Raw genomic sequence first — 23091 nt, 5'->3', positions numbered from 1 at the left:
GACATAGGAACTGTAGTTTATACTTAATATGCTCATTTTTTCAAGTTATCGCATGTCATATCATAAGCCATAATTGAACAATGTTCGCAGATCGCAGATTTTCCTCATATCGCACAGGTCTAATGAAGATACAGGTGTTTTATAGAGGAGATATATTAAGCTTTGATGTGTGTTTGCCGCTGTAGAGACTCCAGTCTGCAGTGAAGTTCATACACACACGAGGCTTCATGATCAAAGAGAGCTTTTATATGTATGGACACCTCTGGCCATATTCACACACTTCCCCCTCTTCTCTCTCTGCTGCAAGTCTGCACATCACTTCTCAACTGATGATTTGTACAGTGAAAGTAAACATTGTGTTTATTTGCATATAGAGCAGGGGAGAGTTCTCATTCTGATGCCGTGTGTAAACTGACTTACTCAAAGTCGTCCACTTGTGATCAGGTAACCCAGGAGGTCACTTGTTAATACCAGGTGTAAACAGGGCCTTTGTGACAAAGAATACCCAGCCCTCAAACTGTGCTAGAATATAGTGATTGATGTTTAAATGCCTGTGGTGTAAAACACTTTTGAATCCAGTGACAAAGCCCACCTTTGAAACCATTTGTGCCTGTGACTGATCATTGATGAACCAGTTATAACCTGCTGCGACTGACGCCTCTGTGTGTGTGCAGAGGAAAGCCATTTAACATTATTTAACATAATGGTGTGGTCAGCGAGCTGCAGGACCTCTGAAATGCCAGGAGGCCTGGGCGTGACTTTTAAGACTAACTGTGGAGATAACTAGACTGTGCTGCTGTTGGGAAATGCAGGAAATGTCAGCTTGATTTGTGGTTTTCCGAAACCGTTTCTCAAAAGCGAGCGTTTATTTGGATACTGTGTTCGTTCTTCCCTGACATTGTTTGGCTTTGTCTGAATTGTGCTCCTGACATGAGAAATATCTCATGGCTGGTCTTTAGATATTGTGTTTTTGTGTCTACAGATTATTGTACTGATGGATTTTATGTGCTTATGGTCAGATAACCATGAGGTATCCACTGATCATGCAGCCACTGAAGGAAAGCTGAAGTGATTTGTAGAGGTATATGGTGTCATGATTGGTAGTGCAGGCAGGAAGGTGGGTAAGTGCGGATGGTTACAGCGATGCTGTTGCATTATGCTGTACACAGGTGACTTACAAGCAAGCTGGGTGAAAAGGCGGGCAGGAAAACTGTTAACAAGAAGCAGTCAGGTTGGCAGGTCGGTACAAGTACAAAAAAGTAGAACAATGGAAAGAGTCTGGTATATATGAGGGGAAACTGAAGTGTTGACAGGTGGGCAGTAGAGGTGGAGGATGTCATGTAAGTACATGTCTGTAGGAGTTGGTTGTTAAACCCTCCAGCTGGAGTCTGCAGCGTTATCGACTTCCCGAGCATGTGCAACATCGAGTTGTGTTCGTTATAGAAGATGCTCCATAAATGACAGTTCCTTTAAATTACCTGTAAAACATAAACCGCTTAAAAAAAGATGAACATTCAGTATTATCCTCAAGTCGTTAACCACTAAAGGTTTTCATTATATTCAGGAGCCATGAAACCATTTTCTAGTCTATAAAATACTAACGGGGGAATTCACTAAGAATGAATTGCGGATGCTGATAGCTCCATAAAGTGCGCATCATTTGCCTTCTCTATCTGCTCCGTCTCAGGGTCCGATTCACAAAGCAAATTGCACTGATGATATTCAAGCGCAAACACGCCCATTAAGTTTCACAGATCCGTGCAGTTTGTTCTTGTTTTGTGTCTGATTGTGGAGAGAAGCACTCTCTGCTCTCATGCTTTCACTGAGCTCCACACTGGTGATGAATCTCACCTCCATGTACAGATCGATGATGAGCAGGGAGAGGAGCGGGCAGCTCTTTGAACAGTTCATTGTAAAGACCAGACTCGACAGACTGTTTACTAGTTTCGCTTTTCAAACGGAGCTTTATTTTTTAAAACGAGCGCGTAACAGCAGCTCGTCCAGATAATAATCCCTGTCATGTGTAATAGTGTGCCCCTGTGCCGGGGTTGAGGCTCACACAGCCCCGGACTGATTGGTCTCCCTTGTAATAAAGAATCAGGCCCTTAGTGTTTATTTGTGTTGTATATTTAAAGGGAAGGTGTAAAATCTAAGGAGCTTGTAAATATTAATGTGAAATGAATAAGATGTTTTCAAAAGGAGAAATGCAACCAAAGAAGCTTTGGAGTTAGTCTCTTCACATCACTGTGGAGGGATTTGAGTCTGCTTCAAGGCTGTTATTTAGAGCATAATACTCTACATCTGGGTGACAAGAAATCATGGTTAAAAAAAGTTCCTGTTTCCGTCAGAGTGACAATGTTCGTCAATGCAGGGTGCTTCATTTAGCTGTTTAAGTGCCCGATCAGACAGTGTCTGATGGGGGCGGCTTTTTTGTAGTTGTTTTCAGTAAGAGGGACGCTTTTGCGCGCTGCTTTTGTGTTGTAGAGCACCTCGCATTTTTGAGGAAACGCTCCGAGCGCCTCGAGTTGAATAAACTTCGACTCAGAGCAGAAAAGGGACCGACCTCGTGGGCGTTTTTTTCTCATTTTCCAAAAGTTAGTTTACAAAATAACGTTTATGATAATGACTAATGACTAATGAAACACGCTCTGTCTCAGGCGCTAAGAAAGGCCCACAGAGAGAGCTGAGTTGCACTCAGACCAGCATTTGTTTGCTGATATTTAGATGCACACACAGTGAAATCCAAAAAATACAATGAACAGGGTTTTAACAGCAAACTGCGTGGGTAGCTAGTCCACAAGTTTACAACAGTTATATGAAGATGGCTCACTTTGTGAATTATCATCTTACCACTGTAAAAAAGCAAATCTGCCCCTTCTTCACTGGAATGAAAGGGGAGTGATCACGGTTATTAATCTATGTCTGTCTCTTTCATACTGCAGCTTATTGCTCAGTATTATACAATACTGGTAGAGACCAGTGCTGTACGACCGGTATATAAGGTTATTACAAGGAACTTACAGCCCTCTTGACTCCCTGCAGGAAGGCGAGCAACTTGTCAAGAAGATTGGAGGAGTGTTTGCCTTCAAAGTGAAGGACGGACCGGAGGGGAAAGAGGCGACCTGGGTGGTGGATGTGAAGAATGGAAATGGTTCTGTCTCCAACGAACCAGGTATGTATCTGGAAAAAGGCGCTACAGTCGCGAACAAATGAGTGCACATCAGGATGAGAACGTACAAAATCTGGGTATACAAATAGAACAAAGCACGAGTGTGTACAGGCGGCACAATTTCAGAGATTTTAAAAAACACTGTAAAATAAATTTAAATGAGAAAAATGCAACAGACGACTTGAATCACACATGCACTCCTGAGAAACCTCAAGACAGTCTGCACATTTCACACATGGCCCTCCCATGCTGCCTTCCCCGCAACTTCAGCGTGGGCCCTCACAGCCAGAAGCTCCCGAATCTCTTAATGTCTCCAATTTGCAAATGATCCTTCTTCCTCACCGCACCATTCCGATGACATAAGCGTCATCACCCTGTCCACTTGCTCGCGGTTAATGTTCCTGACTAATACCTGCTGCGTTCACACATCAGCTCAGCACGACTTCTCACTAACGTATACTCGGAGGCTGGCAGGAAAAAGTCTACGGTCGGCCCGCATGTGTTAAAGGGGCTTTGCAGTGTAATCCTGCACTTTCCCTAACAATCATCATATATGAAAAACTGTAAGAAAATACATTATCATAATTTGAATAATTGGATATTATTATTAATTGGGATAGCTCTGTTTACTTACCTTTGTTTGATAATTAAAGAGATAGAAACTTACCTGATCTGTGTGTGTGTGTGTGTGTGTGTGAGACGTGTGCGCTCCTCCTGGATTCTACGACCTGAGAGCGCTGACAGGTGGCCTTTAAATGAGGTGTGTGTTCTGTCTGTTGTGGGTTAGATGGCGGAGAGCAACAGTTTTCCGAACACATCGCAGATGAATAAAATCCTGTTCGACTTTTTGTTGGAAAAGTCAACCAGATTTTATCGTCAGTAAATTCTGTTCTGATTATTGCAGCCGATATCTGCGTGTGTGCTTTATATAAAAGTGTGTGTCGGTAACTCCTCACCTAACCTCAGGTAGCTATTATACTCGCTTAATCCATGCACTACTCTGTGCAGCCACTTTTTTAAACTGTGCAATATATTTTATTTAAATTCAGTCATTGGTGTGAATGAGGACTTCACAGCTCATTTATACATTCACTCAGAAACTCCATTATACTTTTAAAATATTCTCGCGTCTTTCAGGTCATTTCAACTTTTTCATATCATTCATAGTTTTTTCACAGTCACCTTTCAAAGCACAAAGTTTCAGTGAAATGTTTAACATCAGAGTGCAGGATTTCAAATTCCGAGGGGAGAGGCGGCTGAAAACTAACTTGGACACCTTCTAAAGAAATTGCAACTGAGCCCACAATTTTCACTCCACATACATAAATGTGGTATCAAATCGTAGGTATTCTTGTGCTGCTTCTGTTAGACGGGTACTCGAAAACCAAAAAATGTACACTGCCTGTTGCCTGGAGATGCCCAACTGTCACAGAAACGTGACCAACTGCCCCACCTACTCTGATGTTAAATATTTCTGGAGAACTCCAAATGGATGCCCTTTTGTATTTCACTGCCCTGGCACCATTTTTGGCAGTAGAGACATACAATTCAAATGACGGCTTTATCAGACCCTTGTGATGGTCACATTACATTTTTGTGTTGATAGCATTTACTGTCTTGACACAAGCACAGAAGTGTGAGAGGGTGTTTTCACCTTAAATCTCATTAAAATCAACTGCCAAACTAAGAAGTCGCACAGCTGCTACTCATGAACCATTGCCACGGCAACAGCTGAGTTTAGCAGGAGGCCAGGTGGAGCTCAACTGACACACACACACACACACACACACACACACACACACACACACACACACACACACACACACACACACACACAGGACATTTGAACACTCTCTCAAGCATTTTTCAAGGCTGGTCTTCCATTTTAAACTCCTTCATCATCCTCATCACCTCCTCAGTCCTCTTCCTCACCTCCAGACTCACTCTCATCACCTTACACATCTTTCAGACTTCTATTCATTCATCATTCAAGCGCAGCATTAGCAGTTTAGCGTCAGCTCTTCAACAACATATTCCACAACATTCATACATTACATTCATTCATCATTCAAGCACAGCATTAGCAGATTAGCGTAAGCTATTCAGCAGACCGCATTCACACCACAGTTTCTCCAGAAATGGCATTTTCTAGTTCCCAATGCTACACATGTTTTTAATATTACTGTGCAATAATCTGTGCAATCAAACAAAATCCTATCTATCTTTAATTTGAAGGTCCATAATGTCCATAGTTTTTATATTTGTTTTTTTTTTACCTCATTATTTATGATATTATTGTCATCTGGATTTCATACTTCTATCACTTGATTACTCGTTTTCCTTTTCTTTCTGTGAGCTGCTGATAACAGGTGAATTTCACCCTGTAGGGGGAGATAAGAAAATATCTTAAAAATGACAACAACAAAGAACAAAAAAAAAAACACATTATAGACTGGCATTATGGTCATTGGTTTTTTTTTTTCTAATTTAACATTGCATTAAACATCTTCCACACTTCCTGTTCAACAAAATAAGGTGACAGGTCGAAAGAGCGACAGAACTCTGTAGAACTTTTTCATTTCTAGAGGAACGTTTTATGAAGCTGTCGAAGGATTTGGGTCCAAAACTTTATTAAAAAAGTATTTTAAAAAACATTTAAAGACTTAAGTGAAGACCAGTTGGATCAGTCTGTGCCTAGAACTCCTCAGAGGATGTGATCCATCCATTATCAATACCGCTTAATCTGTTCAGGGTCACCTATGCCAGCTGTCATTGGGCAAGAGGCGGGGTACACCCTGGACAGGTCACCAGTCAATCACAGGACTGACACACAGAGACAGACAACCTGTCATGCTCACATGCACACCTACAGGCAATGTAGAGTCACTAATTAACCTGATGAGCATGTCTGTGGGAGGAAGCCGGAGTGCCCGGAGGGAACCCACGCATGCACGCTGAGAGAACATGCAAACTCCAAGGCCCACTATGTCCGAATCGCAATGCGAACCAGGAACCTTTTAGCTGTGAGGCGACAGAGCTAACCACTACACGATGCAGCCCAGACCTTTTTATTCAACCTAATATTTAAGTTAGTCTCCCAAAGACGCTTTAAGGGAGGGGCCTGGTTTATTTCGATGACGTTGTAAATTCTGGGGATTAATGGTGGGCGATACGGCCTAAAAATTCTATCAATTTATTTCACAACATTTTTCTGAATACTGTTTTGTTTGTGATTTCAGGCAGCAGCATTTATTCATGCAAACAAAATAAAGTGCTTTGACAATTTCCCTTCTTTTCCAATTAACTTCTATCATATTAAACTATAGGGCTGGGCGACTGGCCGTAAAAGCCCAAATTTGGTTTCTTCTGGCACATTTTCAAAGGAGAATTAGGCCTTAATACGTTTTAGCCCGCTCTGTGCCCACACAGTCAGTGTTCACGTTTGGATCTACATAATAACATAGAAAAACATGTACACTGCTGTAGCTGCTCCTACAAGCTGTGATCTGCTTAGAATCTCTTCTTATTAATAAGAGGTTTTTGATCTGCCACTGCAACAACTGTCCCTGTGTGTTGTTCATGTTTAACTTAGTAAATAGCGAAGCTGCCGGCTTTATTACTCTATATATGGCTATGCTACAAATGTCAATTAGATGGTAATCTGAAGAGACATAAAGAAGATGTTCATTCATTAAGCCCATTAACATCTGCCTGGCGTATTGGGTAAACTCTTAAATGCTTACTCTGCAGGCGTCACCGGTGTTTTCCAGTGTTTTCTGAGGCAGCACGTAAAGACGATGGCCGCTCTCTTTGCATTAAAATGCAATTGTTGTTCTCGTCTTCACTTCTTTTGCTAATATCTATCAAACACTGAAGTCTGCTCTCCACTGCTCTCTGCTCTCAGCTAAACGCCCCTGCCTCTCCACACTCACACACTCCGAGGATGCAGGGCACAGGGTTCACGGAGACAGGCATCTGTCATGCTCCTATTGATTTAAAGGGGAGGCAAGTGCTTTTAAAATGAACAGGAAAAGCAAGACGCAACTTGTTAGCCGTGACAATGTTCTCGCAAATTTACGTCTGTGATATTGCGATATGACACTCTCTTATCACTTATCATTTAGACAAAATTATACCGGTATAATCATAACGATATGATATGGCACAGTCCTACTGGGGATGGCACCTTTTTATTATTGTATGTTGGTTTTTAAGGCTTGTGAAGGGAAACAAAGCGAGTATTAACAAGTAATGCTTTAAATCTGGATGTAATAAACTCTGTGAGAGTTTTGAAGGTTAATTCTGCAGTGTTCTTTTAAACTACAGATTTAAAGGATGTTCATCCTGGGATTTATAAAAGACAGGTATCTGCTGTACAAACCGTAGGAGTTCTCTCTCTCTCAGACCATTTCTACACAGCCTTTCAGCAGCAGTATGTACTGTGCACACACCAACAATGGCCTTTTTGTCTGTTAGTTATTGGAAGTATTCACATGGTTTTCTCTTTCTTACAGAGACGCCTTACCTTGGCTTCAGGTGGCATTATTTAAACAGTATGTGAGGAAACATCTGAAAGCTTGTAATTTTACTGTAGGCTCTGTAGTGCTCTTTCCTCTAAATGATTATATATACATTTGTTTTGCTCCTTTGACAGCGCCAGGTTTGCAGTTTAAGGAACAAGGCTTTATTGCCATGCATATGCAACACAGTGATGTAATGCATTACACAGATGTAAATACAGTCAGATCTGCTTGTGCACTAATGCCGGGGCATGAAATTCTAAGCCTTATTGCCTGGTCTGTAATTTTTAGCCAGTTGTCATTTCTGCGTTTGGCAGCTGCAGCCGTATTGCCTTAAGCCTGGATTAAATGTTTGAATTTTTTGTCTAAGTCTAATATTATAGTTAAAATAAAATATACTGCTCGGTTGCCGGAATAGTTGTCCACATATTTGATTGATCATATGTTTCAAACACCACAACTTTGAAGTGAAAGCGCTGATGGTTAGTACAGAGAACCCTGGGTCGACTTGCCAAGTAGATAATGAGTGTTTGCTGTGCAGCATGAGAGCTTTTGGTAGTAAAACCAGATAACAAAATGATATCCATGGTCTGCTGAATTTGCGTCTACAGGCCTAAGGCAAATACAAAACAAGCACTGAGCATTAGAAAACAGGGCTTTAAATACAAGAATCAAAGCTTCTGTGAGGAACTTTCATTTTGTGTCGATCTTGGCGACCCCTTTGGACAAAGAAGCAGGTCTTATCTCTTTACTGATCTTGTCCTGTACATGTGTAAGTGATGTTTTCTGACAATCATCCTGCTGTCTTTTAACAGTCAAATGTATCACTCACCGCATATCTTTCAATGGAATATGAAACAACTCAACTCAACTCAACGGTTAACTTATAATGAGCTAACCTAGCTGTGTTTACTCGCATCATAATTAGCTAATGTAGCTGTTTACTCACATAAAAATGAGTTAACTTAGCTGCGTTTACTCGCATTATAATTAGCTAATGTAGCTGTTTACTCACATAAAAATGAGTTAACTTAGCTGCGTTTACTCGCATTATAATTAGCTAACGTAGCTGTTTTTACTCAGATAAAAATGAGCTAAGATAGCTGTGTTTGCTTTCATTTGATCCATGACTGCTACAGTCACAAGTGTCCTTGGGCAACACACTGAACCCCAAATTGCTTTCAGTAGCCTTCAGTTTTTGCATCATTTAACATTAATTACTTTCTCTCCACTGTTTTGTCTTTTATTTTTTTGGAGATGTTAAAGGGGCATCATTATTATCAATTTCAGTCTCATCGGTGAACACTTTAAAGTAGTTGTGATTTTGAACAGTCTTTATTGGAGTATCTAGAATTATCTTTTGAATTTTGTTTAATTAAAGATTGATAATAAATAGTAGTATAGATAATAAAAGATTGACCTGCTGCCCTGTTCGTGAAAACATGAAGCTTATTACTCCCAATTCAGGAAAAAGAGCTGCACACACAAACGCATGAAATCTCTAAAAGCACAATCTATCTTCATCTGCTTGATGCCTGGAGCATATTCAAATATCATTAATATGCCAGAGGCAAAAGTTATGTTAGTTGTTACAAGCTGATCGTAGCCTCAACAAACACGTTAGATGCACACTGGATACATACACACATACACTTAGACACTCAAACATCCACTCACCCACTGTTGTCATAAATAGCTCCCATTAGGCTGGCTCCTCTTGTGATGCTCTCTGGAAACTAGCCATTATTTCGGAGGTTACATCGCCTCTATCAGAATAAATGTTCCAGAAATTTAAAGTAATATTCAGAAAAATCCTGAATGAGATATTTGGTCAAAATGCAAAACATTGTCTGTATTGTACAACAGCACTACATACGTATGCATTTGGCAAATACGAGATGAAACGGCAATTTAAGAGCAAACATTAGCCTAAAGAAAACTACAACAATGAAAAGTAAGTGCATAACCACCTGTGGGGAATATGTGTGGAACATCAATCTCATGCAAAGTGCAAACTTAATTGAAAATGTATTGATTTATTTATGTATTTATTTTTCTCTATTATTGACACTGGCTGTGTGTTATAGTTGTTCAAAAGTAGATAGGGGTCAGGAAAAAATAGGTGTAAACTTCGTCCTACTCCTTTTCGAACATCTTCTGTTTACTTTGTGTTAAATATGACAGTCGATTTACTGTTTACATTTTCTCTAATGCTTTTCTTGTTTAATATCTACTTTTATTCTATTAACATGTTCAAAATAAAGATATCAATCAATCAATTCATTTTCAACACTGTACTGCACTTTTCATAGACCTATATTTAGCATTCTATAGCATATAACAGTATAGGTGTACCACAAGGCTCCATTCTTGATCCTCTTTTATTCACCTAAGAAAGAACATCTCTGCTACTCCGAATTGAAATGCACATTTTTATGCAGATAACACTTTAAATACCACCGGCTCTTCTCTTAAACTAGCTACTGCAAATATACAGTACATCCTGCTTTTGATAGATCTGAGGTTACTCTCATCAAACATAAGCTTGTTATGTCTCCATTCTGGCAACGGTCATGGTGGAGGCATTATGTTTTTCATCTCTCCCATTCTTGTGAACACATTGAACACACACACAAGCACAGCCTGGAGGGTATATCTTCAAATCTGACTCAAACATAAAATAAGATAAGATGGGATAATCCTTAATTGATCCCCAGGGGGGAAATTCGGGTGTTACAGCAGTACCAAGACAAAATAGCAAGTCAGTGAATACAGTTTAAAAGAATCAAATAAAATAAGAATAGATAGCTGAATAAAATAAACGAGGGATACATATAAAAATACAAGGTATATACAACTGTTGAAGAGCGTAGCCACCACTCGAGCACTTGTTCATTCTGCTGTTGCACAAAAGGTCTACTGCCAATCACATGCTCTTCAGAGAGAGGCCGAGAGATGTTCTCTAGTATTATGTTCCTCCTGTAAATGATTGAGGTGCCTTTCGCGATATTTCAGCGTGAGACTTCTCCGTGAGCGAGACTTGGTTACAGACAACAACAGAGAGCATAAGGTAAAGTAGCATGGCTGCCACAGTGTTGTCAGACACTTATTATAACCATCTGAGCCTGTCAGTAGCAAAAACAAGCGCTTTTAGTGCCTGTATATTGGCGTATGCCCGGTGCCCCGTTTAGTTACATTGCATCTCATTTCGCGGTGCTCCCTCCCTGAATACTGGATCGATTTCAATAATTGTTGTCTCTACTAGTCACTTACTCACAAACACATGGGAAAATAGGGTCTAGGTTGAGAAATCCCAAAGTTATCCTTTAATGTAGGCGTAGTAATGCCCCTCGTCTTAGCTAAAGTTGCACTCTGTGGGTCATTCTGTGGGAAACACTGATGGAAAAAAGAGTGTTTCTCTAATGCAAAGACTATTTTGCACAATTCTTTTCTGTGTGGGTTCAAATACAAAGCGGCATACAGATTAAATGAGCTCCAGGTTTCCAATCTTATTTTACTTGCATTTCAATCAATGCTTAAAGGTTACACGACGTCACTCTTAGAAACAATCCCAGTCTTTAAATAACGGATTTGATAAAATAAAAACACACGCATACTGTACACACAGTTTTCTCAGTGCTTTTCCCTATTTCATGAAGACAATGTGACATGAAGACACTTTGTTCTGAAAAGCCACAGAACACAGCAAAAACTATTTTCCATCAGAATATAGAAAGGATGAGTCATAAAGCTTTCTCTGTTGATGTTTCCGTGAAAGGAAGTGGACTTGTGTGACGCATACATGTTTGCTCTCTGGAGTGCTTTCAGTTCAGAGCATTGTAATAATGGTGACAAACATTTGCTCTCCATGTGTTTTACGCCGGTATCGTACGTCATAGACGACATATGTATCTTTCAATCTTTTCAGCTGTTTTTTCCCACATTAATGTGTAAATGAGGTGCAGCAATTATACTTTTTTTTTTCTTTTTTTTTTCTTCCAGCTACAAAGGCAGACTGCACCTTAGCCATGAGTGATGTGGATCTTCTGGATCTGATGACCGGAAAGTTGAACGCACAAACGGTGTGTAATTATGTATTTGTCTATTTTGACATATTGACAAAGAATAGGGACAAATGATTTGTTTTTATTTACTCTAAAATGAATGATAAAAGTCACATAAAAAATGTTTTCGGTAACATAACGGCACATGTATTTCTTTTTAATTGCCATAAATGGCTTTCAAAGCTTCAGCTCAGCTCATGTGGTGTGTACCAAGAGGAAGAAGATTCATTAATGTCTTTTAGTCTTTGCTCTTTATGCTCAAACTGTCCTTTTGCACTGGACTGCAGCATCATCACTTACAACATGTGAAAATCAAGTGCTGATGACAAACACCAGGTCATGCTGCACTGCTGTAAATTTAGGCTTTAGATATCTACTCCACATAGAACTCACAGAGAAATGACTGATTATCACTGTTATTAGTTTAGACTGCAAATAGACCAGGTAAAAATTAGCAAACGGACAGAAACAATGAGGCATGTCGGACAGAAATATTAAGCCGGAGATATTTCTTGCTTTAAACTACATGTGTTGGCCATAAATGACATTTGATTATTCCCTCTAAAAAAACACATAGGTTTGAACTATTTGAATATCTATTTTTGCGCAATATGTCCACAAGACGGCATACCAATACAACACGAGACAGACTTACTTTCAAAGATATATTTCTATAAACATGCCTGTACGCACAAGGGCATGCGAGAACACATGCCAACACGTGAGAGCTCACGAGAACACACAAGACAGCCACGGTAGTACCGATTTTTTTCACATCAAATATTCATTTTAATAATCAGATATCCGTTTTTTATTACAATTCGGTTATATATTCAAATTTAGAAAAGTCGTTGACAGCCCTAGTGTGCACGATGGCCGCCATGCGCTCCCTGCGTCTGTTTGGAGCGTCGGCTGTGCACGTCTTCAAAAGTTAACACGAGATGCAGTATGCACATGAACAGTAGTGGCAGTGTAGAGGCAGAGGGGATGTGACGGGGTCGACACAGCAGCAGGGACAACAAGGGCAGAAAGTTTTGAAGACGACCTGATCGACCAAGTCCGCAATTATCCACATATGCATGACGTGTCATGGGCACTGCACAGCGACAAACACGCCTGTAAAAATAGCTGGAAACAAATTAGTTCCATTTTAGAAGTCGCATGGAAACTACAAGGAAACAAGTCCGGGACTGTTACGTCCTTGCACGGAGGAACATGTTGGTGTTGGTGGAGTGGGGGACGGTGCCGACAGAGTGTTCTGTCCACCCAACACACAAAAGCTTTTTCACTCCTCGAGTGTGGCCAAACTGTTATGGTAAATGGTAAATGGACTGTAATTGTATAGCGCTTTTCTAGTCTTTGCGACCACTCAAAGCTGCTTTTACACTGCATGTCACATTCACACACGCATTCACACACTGATGGCAGAGGCTGCTACGTAAAGTGCCCAACTGTCAATCACATTCTTACCCGTTGGCTATGCTACCGGGAGCAATTTGGGATTCAGTGTCTTGCCCAAGGACACTTCGACATGTAGCCTGAGGGAGCTGGGGATCGAACCTCCAACGTTCCGATTGAAAGAGGACCGACTCTACCACTGAGCCACAGCCGCCCCTTGTTGTTTACATTCCACACATACGGTAGTTGCCTGAGCGCTCTGGTGTGCCCTTTAGAGCAGTGGATCTCAACTGCTCTAACCTCAGAAGACCCACCAGTTGAGAACCATGGTTCTAGAAGAATCCTCCAGTAGCACGCGTAGTGCAAAGACAAGTTAGTGAACAATTACGTTCACGACGCAGCAGGTTGTGTACGTGAACGCCAGGTTAAAAAGCAGGTACCTCACCGGCCTTACAAGATGATTTTACAATGGGGTTGCTTTGTTTCACTCCTCTTACTTTCTGGTGAATTCTTACTGTTATATTTTGATGTGCAGTCAGAGAGCACAGAACTCTGCATAGGCCAATAGTCAAGTCAACAACATGTTACAGGTTACAGGTGCAGCATTTATACTGAAACTTCTTCATCTCAGCCACATCTGTTACTCTCTTCCAAATGATAATATTCCTCATTCCTAAAAATCTGCATGGAAGACGAGCTGCAGAGGTATTTTAGAAACACAATGTGCTGTTGTTGTTATGCAGCACTTGAAAAAGCTGCCTTTCCTTCATTCCTGCTTCACTGTGTCTGCTGCTGTGTGACGTGGCTGTTATGTTTTATCTATAGACGCACCACAGGAGACACCGATGCTACTTCTGCCACCCGGTTTCTTGACATCTGGGCCAGTACATTTGTCATACTCTTGCAGACAAACAACCAGCACGATAAACGTAATATTGTAAATGATAAATCAAATATTTCCTTCATGTTGTTTAAACAAATTTCCTGATCCCGGGTTTTATTTGATTCCCCGGATTTGTGTCTAAACTCACTATTGTGAACACACAGCCGTCATGAACGTCTCTCTGTTGTTTGAGCAGCCACACCCATCAGTTGCGTGCTGCCACATACATGTACATGTTTGTCTGCTGCCTGTAAAAGGCTGAATACATGCCTGCCTGTCTGTCAGATTAACGTCTGTGTTTACCAACTTAATCCAGCCGAATGCTTTCTGTACGAACACATTTATACTCCTGTCAGTGTAGTCCTCACAGCAACAGGAAGCTTGACATAATGAATCCTCATTACCTGGTAAGTGCAGGTTCCGATTATGCTGCAAACACCAACCTCGAAGAAATATCACAGATTTATGACACTGACATGCTGTGAATATGACCGAGCATTTCTGCCAGTGCAGCCACATTTAACCGGCAATCAGACATCTCTGTCTAACTGCAGACTGAGATGCAGTGAAAGCAACACAAATGATGTAGGAGTAAATGCTAAAAACAGCCTACACCAAGATTATACAGATTAGGGGTGAGACAAAGTATCGATATGGTAATACATCGTCATCCTGACTCGTGCAATACAACTATTGATAGGCTGGTGCCAAATATTTTCATTTACAAATCTTCAGCGCTCTCAACAGATTTCCCTTTATCACTCACCGTGTCTCTACTTCATGACTCCTCGCGGTGGCGCTTTTGACATGAATGAAGCAGCAGGATAATGTCGGACAGCTGTGAAAAGAGGTTCAGAGATGCACCAGCCACTTTCAAATCTAAAGTCCTAATGTGTTTTTACAGGTGTTCTATAGGTATGTAACTTACAGACACATACACGTACAAAACGCGTACATTGTTTCATCTCGGGTTGTAAAAAACATAAAGATCAGCACACCAGGAAGCTCCCGTAGAGGGTTTTATTCAGCACAAAGTGACGTTTGGAGCCAACATGCTCCGCCTCAGACTTCACGAGTCAAGTTGGTCATGTCTGAGTAAGAGCATGTTGTGTGGATCTTTATATATTTTTTTGATATACTTGATTGTTTTGGATCCAGCACCCACTGGGGGATGTGCGTGTCTGAATTTGATTTTTCAGTGGTTCCCCCCTGCTTGTATCAGAGAAAGGCTGAGCCCCCCCCAGACCGCACACGTACACAAAAACAATAAAGTGATTCATTCCAAATCTTTATTGGCAAAATTTAACACCAATCAGCCAATAGTTCGCAGAGATGTGGCCTACAGAATAGCTGCTATATATGAATGAGGACCAAAAATATATATTTTTTAATAGTTGAACAAACTTTTCATTATCAAGTTAGTGCTTTTTTAATGACTTTATTTAATGTGCAAATCTAATCTCAGTGCAGACAAAGCCTTACGCACCCCGAGCGATCTTTGGCGCCCCCTAAGGGGGGCCCGGACCCCAGGTTGGGAACCACTGGCGTATCATATTGTCTATCTTGTATCATGTATCGTATTGCGAGTTACCCAGCGTATCCCACCCTGAATACAGATGCCAAATGAGTATAAATACCTCGAAAACGAAATTAACTGTAAGTTGAGGATGGTAAATAAAGTCTAGAAGTTATAAAGAAATAAGGAAATAGGTTTTAGATCAAGTAACTTAGTTTTATACTGATACAGAAAGATCAAGAGCTGCTTCAAATATAAGTGGTTAAAATAACTTCAGTTTAAGGTTGGAGGAGTTGAAGTCACTTTATGTTCTAATATATTTAATAATTTATTACCCAAATAATGCTCTTATTTTGAAGGCAAAAAGCCTTGAGCTACTGTCATTGATTTCATTTGTCTAGAGGCTTCTGGTTACGCCTCTGTGAACTCAACACATCTCCTCTTTAATAAAACTCTGTTCACTTTCAGACTGTTGAGTATTTAAACCTCTCCAGTAGCTACGATTTAGAAACCAAACACATCTCAGAACTTTCTATTAAATTTCCCACAAACTGGCTCCCAGCAGGGCGGGCAGACAACCAGGATAACAACCCACCTGCAGCCAGAGGCGGCGTTTTAATTTGAAAGGTGGCGGTGAGCACAGTTAATACAGGCACAAGTTTTCAAAGGGGCTTTAGTTTTTCAGATACCCCCACCTGAGGTAGAAGAGCAAATGACCATGTTTTTTATGAGTTTGATATTTCCACTTCCTCTTGTTACATCTGGCCTTACGGTGGCCTTGTGGTCTTATGTACTCAATACTAAGACACGTCATGTTCACTTCCTCTCATAAATTATTGCTTCACTCTATCATTTATGAATCACTCCTGTCTCCTTTTTCTGCACACGGTCCCAGCTCTCTCCCTCTCACCTGTCGGAGCTGCTGCTCCTTCTGAGTCACAAACACAATGAAGAATGTCCAGGAAATAAAGATACTTGAATGATTTGAGTGATCGTTAAGTCGAGGTTGGACTGATTGTGCTAGTTTGAAACAAAATGTAAAGAATAGAGCAATAAATTGGGAGGAGTGTTCTGTTTTCTGTTTGTAGTATGTACGTATCAGCAGGCTGCGGCGTATACAGGAAAAACAGTCCGCGTGGAGAGCAAAAGCAGGCGGAACGTAATGCACCGTAATGACATCCCAGCTCCCATCAGCGGCTATCTGATGATGATTTAGCTTCTTATTAATCTCTATAAACAGACATCTGCATGCTAACTGCTAACAATCTGCACTAGATCAAACATTCGACTTAACAACAACAAATTCCCTTGACGCTGTATCGCCAAAGCCGTTCAGATTCCTCGACTTCCTCGAATGCATCAGAAATGATCGATCCGACCTCCGTTCAACAAACGAGCATTTTAAAAGTAGTTTTCTTCTCCTCTTGAGGACAGACCTGAGAAAGCTTGAATTTCTACTTTTTACTAATCTGCATCAAGATGTTATTCCGACAAACTTAAAGTAATAATCTCAAACATTTTCATTAAAATTTTTATCTGTTGAGTGTATCGCTGAATGAGTAACACAATGGTGACTGAGCCTATGGCCCACTGATAAAAGCCTTTGTATTTGCAGTATATAGTATTATTATGGACAGGGTGTCTGTGGCGACATTCGCGGAAAAATCACAAGCGGTCAGTGACGCGTTTTCCATCAGCCAGCAGTGGTTGGTCTGCCAGAGAGGGTAGGCGGAGCTAAGCGGCTGCTTTTCCGCTCTCTGCAAGTGTTGCGAGTAAACAGTAATCTACTATGGCTGAACAAACAAAGAAAAGATGGATGACTACAGATACAACTTCAACAATAAGTGAAAATCCAAAGAAAAAGAAACAAATTTGACGCTCAGATGAAGCAAAAAGGAAAGCCACCTTCAGTCAGGAAAATCAAGACTTACAACCGTAACAAAGGGAGCCAACTTTAGACGTCTGGTTAAATTGGGAAGTGTAATTACTGTTTATCACTAAAGAGAACGAAACTGAAATCTTCGAGATAACATCTTTAAGACCCGTTAATTAAAGTAAATCTCAAGAAAAACGGTTTCTTTTTCGGGTTCAGTTGTTAGCGAGAGTGCAGCCTCTGTTCACTGACTATTAACAGTGAAACTGAGACTCACCACAAACAGATGAACGGGCGCTCCTCCAGGATATTAAAGGACCAAATGACACCATTTATTTTGCCAACATATCTGGAGGGGCAAATTTCACTTCGCTTTTGATCTGAACGCACGGTTGCTTCTCAAGTTGCTAACCGGACTGTAAACAATGCAGTGCACGGAAAAGGAAGTCTTGGCTGAAGGTTTTACTGTAACCGCTGGCTAAACCTGTAGGCCTGACATGTTCACCGTTGCTCCCAGAGGCTATATCGTTGTCAGACTATAGCCGATGGTTTCTGAGATTGATGGCGCGCTAACTAGAAGTGGCTTACAAACACTTTGAAGGAGAGATGGATTGTATTGACACAGCGGTTGCAGGCTCGACTCCCGTCCTCGGCGCCTTGCTGCATGTCATCCCGACTCTCCTCCCAATATTTTCCGCCTCTCTTCAGCTGTCCTATCTAATAAAGGCAAAATGGTAAAAAAAAAACATTAAAAAAAAAAAGTTAGTTTTCAGATTCTACAAAGTGGAGGAGTCCAAAACTTCCTTCTAAAAGGTGTAGGGGAAGTGTCCTCTGTTTCCATCTGAAAAATATGTCTTTTATTCCAGCTGCAAGGCTACTGACAAAAAGTGAAAACTCAACAAAGACTCCCCGAGGTGAAGCGACTTCCTGCTAAATGTCACAGTGAAAAGATTAGAACAAAGTGTTTCAGCCTTTAAACGGTTTTAGTGCAGATGGCTGTTAACTCGAAGTGCCCGCGTTTAGCTGGATAAATGTCAATTGAAGGACAGCTTTCTGCCACTCCAGAGCAAAGACACAGGACAGAGGGATGTGAGCTCTGATTGGTCAGTCGGCGGCCAACACATATTTTTTGTTGCACTCTACAATGCCCCCCCTTAAGAGCATCTCCACGACTTTTCTTCCTCGTGTGTCGGAGATGCATCTTTCAGTGCCTAAAGTGTTACAAAAGTTAAATTTAATGGAGCTAAAAGTTGACTTTTTATCCTCTTCCTGTCGCTCCTGTGTCCTCAGGCGTTCTTCAAAGGGAAACTGAAGATCACGGGGAACATGGGGATGGCGATGAAGCTGCAGAACCTCCAGGTTACACCAGGAAAAGCCAAACTGTAAGAAACCTGAGCTAACTTTCTGTCTGAGTCTCTCTTTCTGCCGAATTTCCATAACGTTATTGGAAACGTAATCCCTCCTGTTGAATACTGTGATAATGTTTTTCATCATGAGATTCAACCCAGCTGCTACTTGGATATCAAACTGTATAAAACATACAGAATTATTAATGTTGGATCTGTTTGATCGTCTTAAAGTCTGATTTTAACTGTGGAACATCTTTAGGAGCTGCTCGCTTTAGTGCGACTTCAGTGCAAATGATAAACTATGTGTTAAATTAATCTTGCTGTCAAACCACTCAATGTGCCTCTGATGTCTTCTGTCTATAATAATATGATCTATTATTAATCTTGTGATGAGAGGCCGTTTCTGCCTCGTCCACTTTGATAGATAACTTTGTTAAGAAAACATCTATAAATGATAGAAATGATCTAATTTTTAAAATAAATAAGTTCCTGAAAAAAACATCGTCTGAAGTTTCTTCAATAATCACGTCCTTATCAACCATTTTTCTATTTTATCATATTGTGAAACTGTTTTATTATTAAGTCTGTGAAGGTTCTCAGTCATCCAGGTCCTGGTGATTCTAAGCTTAATCCAGAAGGCAACTGGACTTAAAGTTGAACTTCACCTGTCATCCGAAAAGCTTCTTCAGGTCTAAACTGAGCTACAAATATAAGCCTCTGTGTGTCGTTAGTACGCTGATATCCAGGGTGAGTCGTTAACCTGGGCTGTTGGCCTAATGGCAGCGAGCGTCGTTAACACCCTCTGGTGTTGATGGGTCATTGGTCTCGCATGATGCTGAGTGTGAGTGTGATCTCGGCAGAGATTCAACACTGCACTGTAAGTGGGATGACACATGAAAAACTACACCTACCTCGGCCTAAACGTCAGCACCACAGGTAACTTCAACAAAGCTGTGAACTACCTGAGAGACGAGGCAAGAAGGGCTTTTTGCACCATCAGAAGGAACATCAAGTTAGACGTCCCAATTCAAATTTGGCTTAAAATGTTGGACTCTGTTATAGGACCAATTTCCCTTTTATGGCCGCGAGGTCTGAGGTCCACTCGCCAACCAAGACGTTACAACATGGGACTAACACCAAATTGAGAATCTGCATGCAGAAGTCTGCAAATCGATTCTCCGCATCCAACGAAAAACACCAAACAATGAATGCAGAGCAGAGTTTGGACGATATCCACTTCTTATCAAAATTCAGAAGAGAGTATTTAAAATGTATATCCATCTAAAAGGAAGTGACCCCGACACGCTCCATCACAAAGCCCTCACCTCCAGAGAGACTGGAGAGAGCTGCTCCCTCACCCAGCTGGTTCTGGGACTCCGTTCACAAGCAGAGCCCCCAGACAGAAACCCAGTTAGACTAAACCAAATTATAGCACAACAAAAAGAAAACTATTTAACACATCGGAAAGAATCAACCAAAAAACAGAGCAAACTGGAATGCTCTTTGGCCCTAAACAGAGAGTACACAGTGGCAGAATACCTGAGCACTGTGACTGATCTAAAAATAAGGAAATCACTGACCATGTACAGACTCAGTGAGCACAGCCTGGCCATCAAGAGAGGCCGCCACAGGCAGTGGCCTCTTTCAGCGGGATAATGCGCCCTGCCACACTGCAAAAATGGTTCAGGAATGGTTTGAGGAACACGACTTGGTCTCCTAAGTCCACAGATCTCAATCCAATCGAGCATCTGTGGGATGTGCTGGACAAACAAGGCACCTGCATGGAGGCCCTACCTCGCAACTTACAGCTGCTGCTAAAGTCTTGGTGGTCTTGCCGGATACCTCAGCACACCTTCAGAGGTCTAGTGGAGACCATGCCTCGACAGGTCAGGGCTGTTTTGGTGGCAGAAGGGGGGCACAGTATTAAGCAGGTGGTCATAATGTTCAGTGCAGATCCCTGGTGCAACAATGCTAAAATTTAACATCTAGTTCAGTCTGCAGACTGTTACTAGGTTGATTATTATGTGCACTAAGAACATGTACAGTGTTGCTGTTTCTAAATCACTCTTCAGTCCTTCAGAGGAAACAGCGCTCAGCACATCAGGGAGCCGAGTGAGGACTGCTGGGATGTTGAGGAGGCCTGGAAATGCAACTTGAAAAACCCCAGCAGCAATAACAGCACACATTAGCATTCAGGTGGCAACTGCTGCTGCAAGAGTGAGCAGAGCACTGACAGCTCAGGTACCAAGCTATTATCAACCACTTGTACATGATGTACAGTATGTTGCAGAAGAAAGAGTATCTAATGTGAATGTGGTATATTGTCTGAGCCTGCTCACAGGCTTTTATTTGATGTCAATGAAAGCCCTCAGCTAAAAAATATTCATGTCTCATACTTGCTCAAGGAGAAGATCATTGATATACAGTGGGGCAAAAAAGTATTTAGTCAGCCACCAATTGTGCAAGTTCTCCCACTTAAAAAGATGAGAGATGCCTGTAATTTTCATCATAGGTACACTTCAACTATGAGAGACAGAATGGGGGGAAATAATCCAGGAAATCACATTGTAGGATTTTTAATGAATTAATTGGTAAATTCCTCGGTAAAATAAGTATTTGGTCACCTACAAACAAGCAAGATTTCTGGCTCTCACAGACCTGTAACTTCTTCTTTAAGAGGCTCCTCTGTCCTCCACTCATTACCTGTATTAATGGCACCTGTTTGAACTCATTATCAGTATAAAAGACACCTGTCCACAACCTCAAACAGCCACACTCCAAAGTCCACTATGGCTAAGACCAAAGAGCTGTCAAAGGACACCAGAAACAAAATTGTAGACCTGCACCAGGCTGGGAAGACTGAATCTGCAATAGGTAAGCAGCTTGGTGTGAAGAAATCAACTGTGGGAGCAATTATTAGAAAATGGAAGACATACAAGACCACTGATAATCTCCCTCGATCTGGGGCTCCACGCAAGATCTCACCCCGTGGGGTCAAAATGATCACAAGAACGGTGAACAAAAATCCCAGAACCACACGGGGGGACCTAGTGAATGACCTGCAGAGAGCTGGGACCAAAGTAACAAAGGCTACCATCAGTAACACACTACGCCGCCAGGGACTCAAATCCTGCAGTGCCAGACGTGTCCCCCTGCTTTAGCCAGTACATGTCCAGGCCCGTCTGAAGTTTGCTAGAGAGCATTTGGATGATCCAGAAGAGGATTGGGAGAATGTCATATAGTCAGATGAAACCAAAATAGAACTTTTTGGTAAAAACTCAACTTGTCGTGTTTGGAGGAGAAAGAATGCCGAGTTGCATCCAAAGAACACCATACCTACTGTGAAGCATGGGGGTGGAAACATCATGCTTTGGGGCTGTTTTTCTGCAAGGGGACCAGGACGACTGATCCGTGTAAAGGAAAGAATGAATGGGGCCATGTATCGTGAGATTTTAAGTGAAAACCTCCTTCCATCAGCAAGGGCATTGAAGATGAAACATGGCTGGGTCTTTCAGCATGACAATGATCCCAAACACACCGCCCGGGCAACGAAGGAGTGGCTTCGTAAGAAGCATTTCAAGGTCCTGGAGTGGCCTAGCCAATCTCCAGATCTCAACCCCATAGAAAATCTGTGGAGGGAGTTGAAAGTCCATGTTGCCCAGCGACAGGCCCAAAACATCACTGCTCTAGAGGAGATCTGCATGGAGGAATGGGCCAAAATACCAGCAACAGTGTGTGAAAACCTTGTGAAGACTTACAGAAAACGTTTGACGTCTGTCATTGCCAACAAAGGGTATATAACAAAGTATTGAGATGAACTTTTGTTATTGACCAAATACTTATTTTCCACCATAATTTGCAAATAAATTCTTTAAAAATCAGACAATGTGATTTTCTAGATTTTTTTTTCTCATTTTGTCTCTCATAGTTGAGGTATACCTATGATGAAAATTACAGGCCTCTCTCATCTTTTTAAGTGGGAGAACTTGCACAATTGGTGGCTGACTAAATACTTTTTTGCCCCACTGTATATCTGCTCCTGTGAAGACTTCACATGCAAAACGTACAAAGAGCATATAGCTCTTAAGATCCCTTCGTGTATTCATGAGGGGTAGTGAGGCTGAGAACTGGATAGGATACTCCCCAGTGGAGCTGGACACCGGTGCTGGTGAAGGAAGGATGCAGGTAGGATGTGATGAGGAGCGGACCTCTGAAGAGCAGCACACTGATGAGATGGACTGGAGGTGAATGGGGTGGAGGAGGGTCGCATGAATGTGCACTGAAATGACAGCAGCTAGAGGAGAGCAGATTGAAAGTTT

At 41.4% G+C, this 23091-nt stretch overlaps 1 protein-coding gene across 1 annotated transcript in view; it reads left to right on the top strand.

Annotated features, from left to right (window-relative positions):
• The window catches only part of scp2a (sterol carrier protein 2a), a 39853-nt gene extending 20603 nt beyond the window's left edge, over positions 1 to 19250 (top strand). Inside the window, exons 14-16 of the mRNA XM_069685010.1 lie at positions 3043 to 3172; positions 11692 to 11771; positions 18714 to 19250. Of these exons, the coding sequence (XP_069541111.1) occupies positions 3043 to 3172; positions 11692 to 11771; positions 18714 to 18809 (306 nt within the window). The 3' untranslated portion in view covers positions 18810 to 19250. The remainder of the gene's footprint in view (positions 1 to 3042; positions 3173 to 11691; positions 11772 to 18713) is intronic.
• Positions 19251 to 23091: the final 3841 nt, after the last annotated feature.

The sequence above is a fragment of the Semicossyphus pulcher genome, unplaced genomic scaffold (genome assembly GCF_022749685.1).
Source record: "Semicossyphus pulcher isolate SPU_LCO1_2020_fin unplaced genomic scaffold, fSemPul1.0.p SCAF_7, whole genome shotgun sequence".
Classification (NCBI taxonomy): Eukaryota; Metazoa; Chordata; class Actinopteri; order Labriformes; family Labridae; genus Semicossyphus; species Semicossyphus pulcher.
This window is presented reverse-complemented; position numbering and strand designations above follow the sequence as displayed.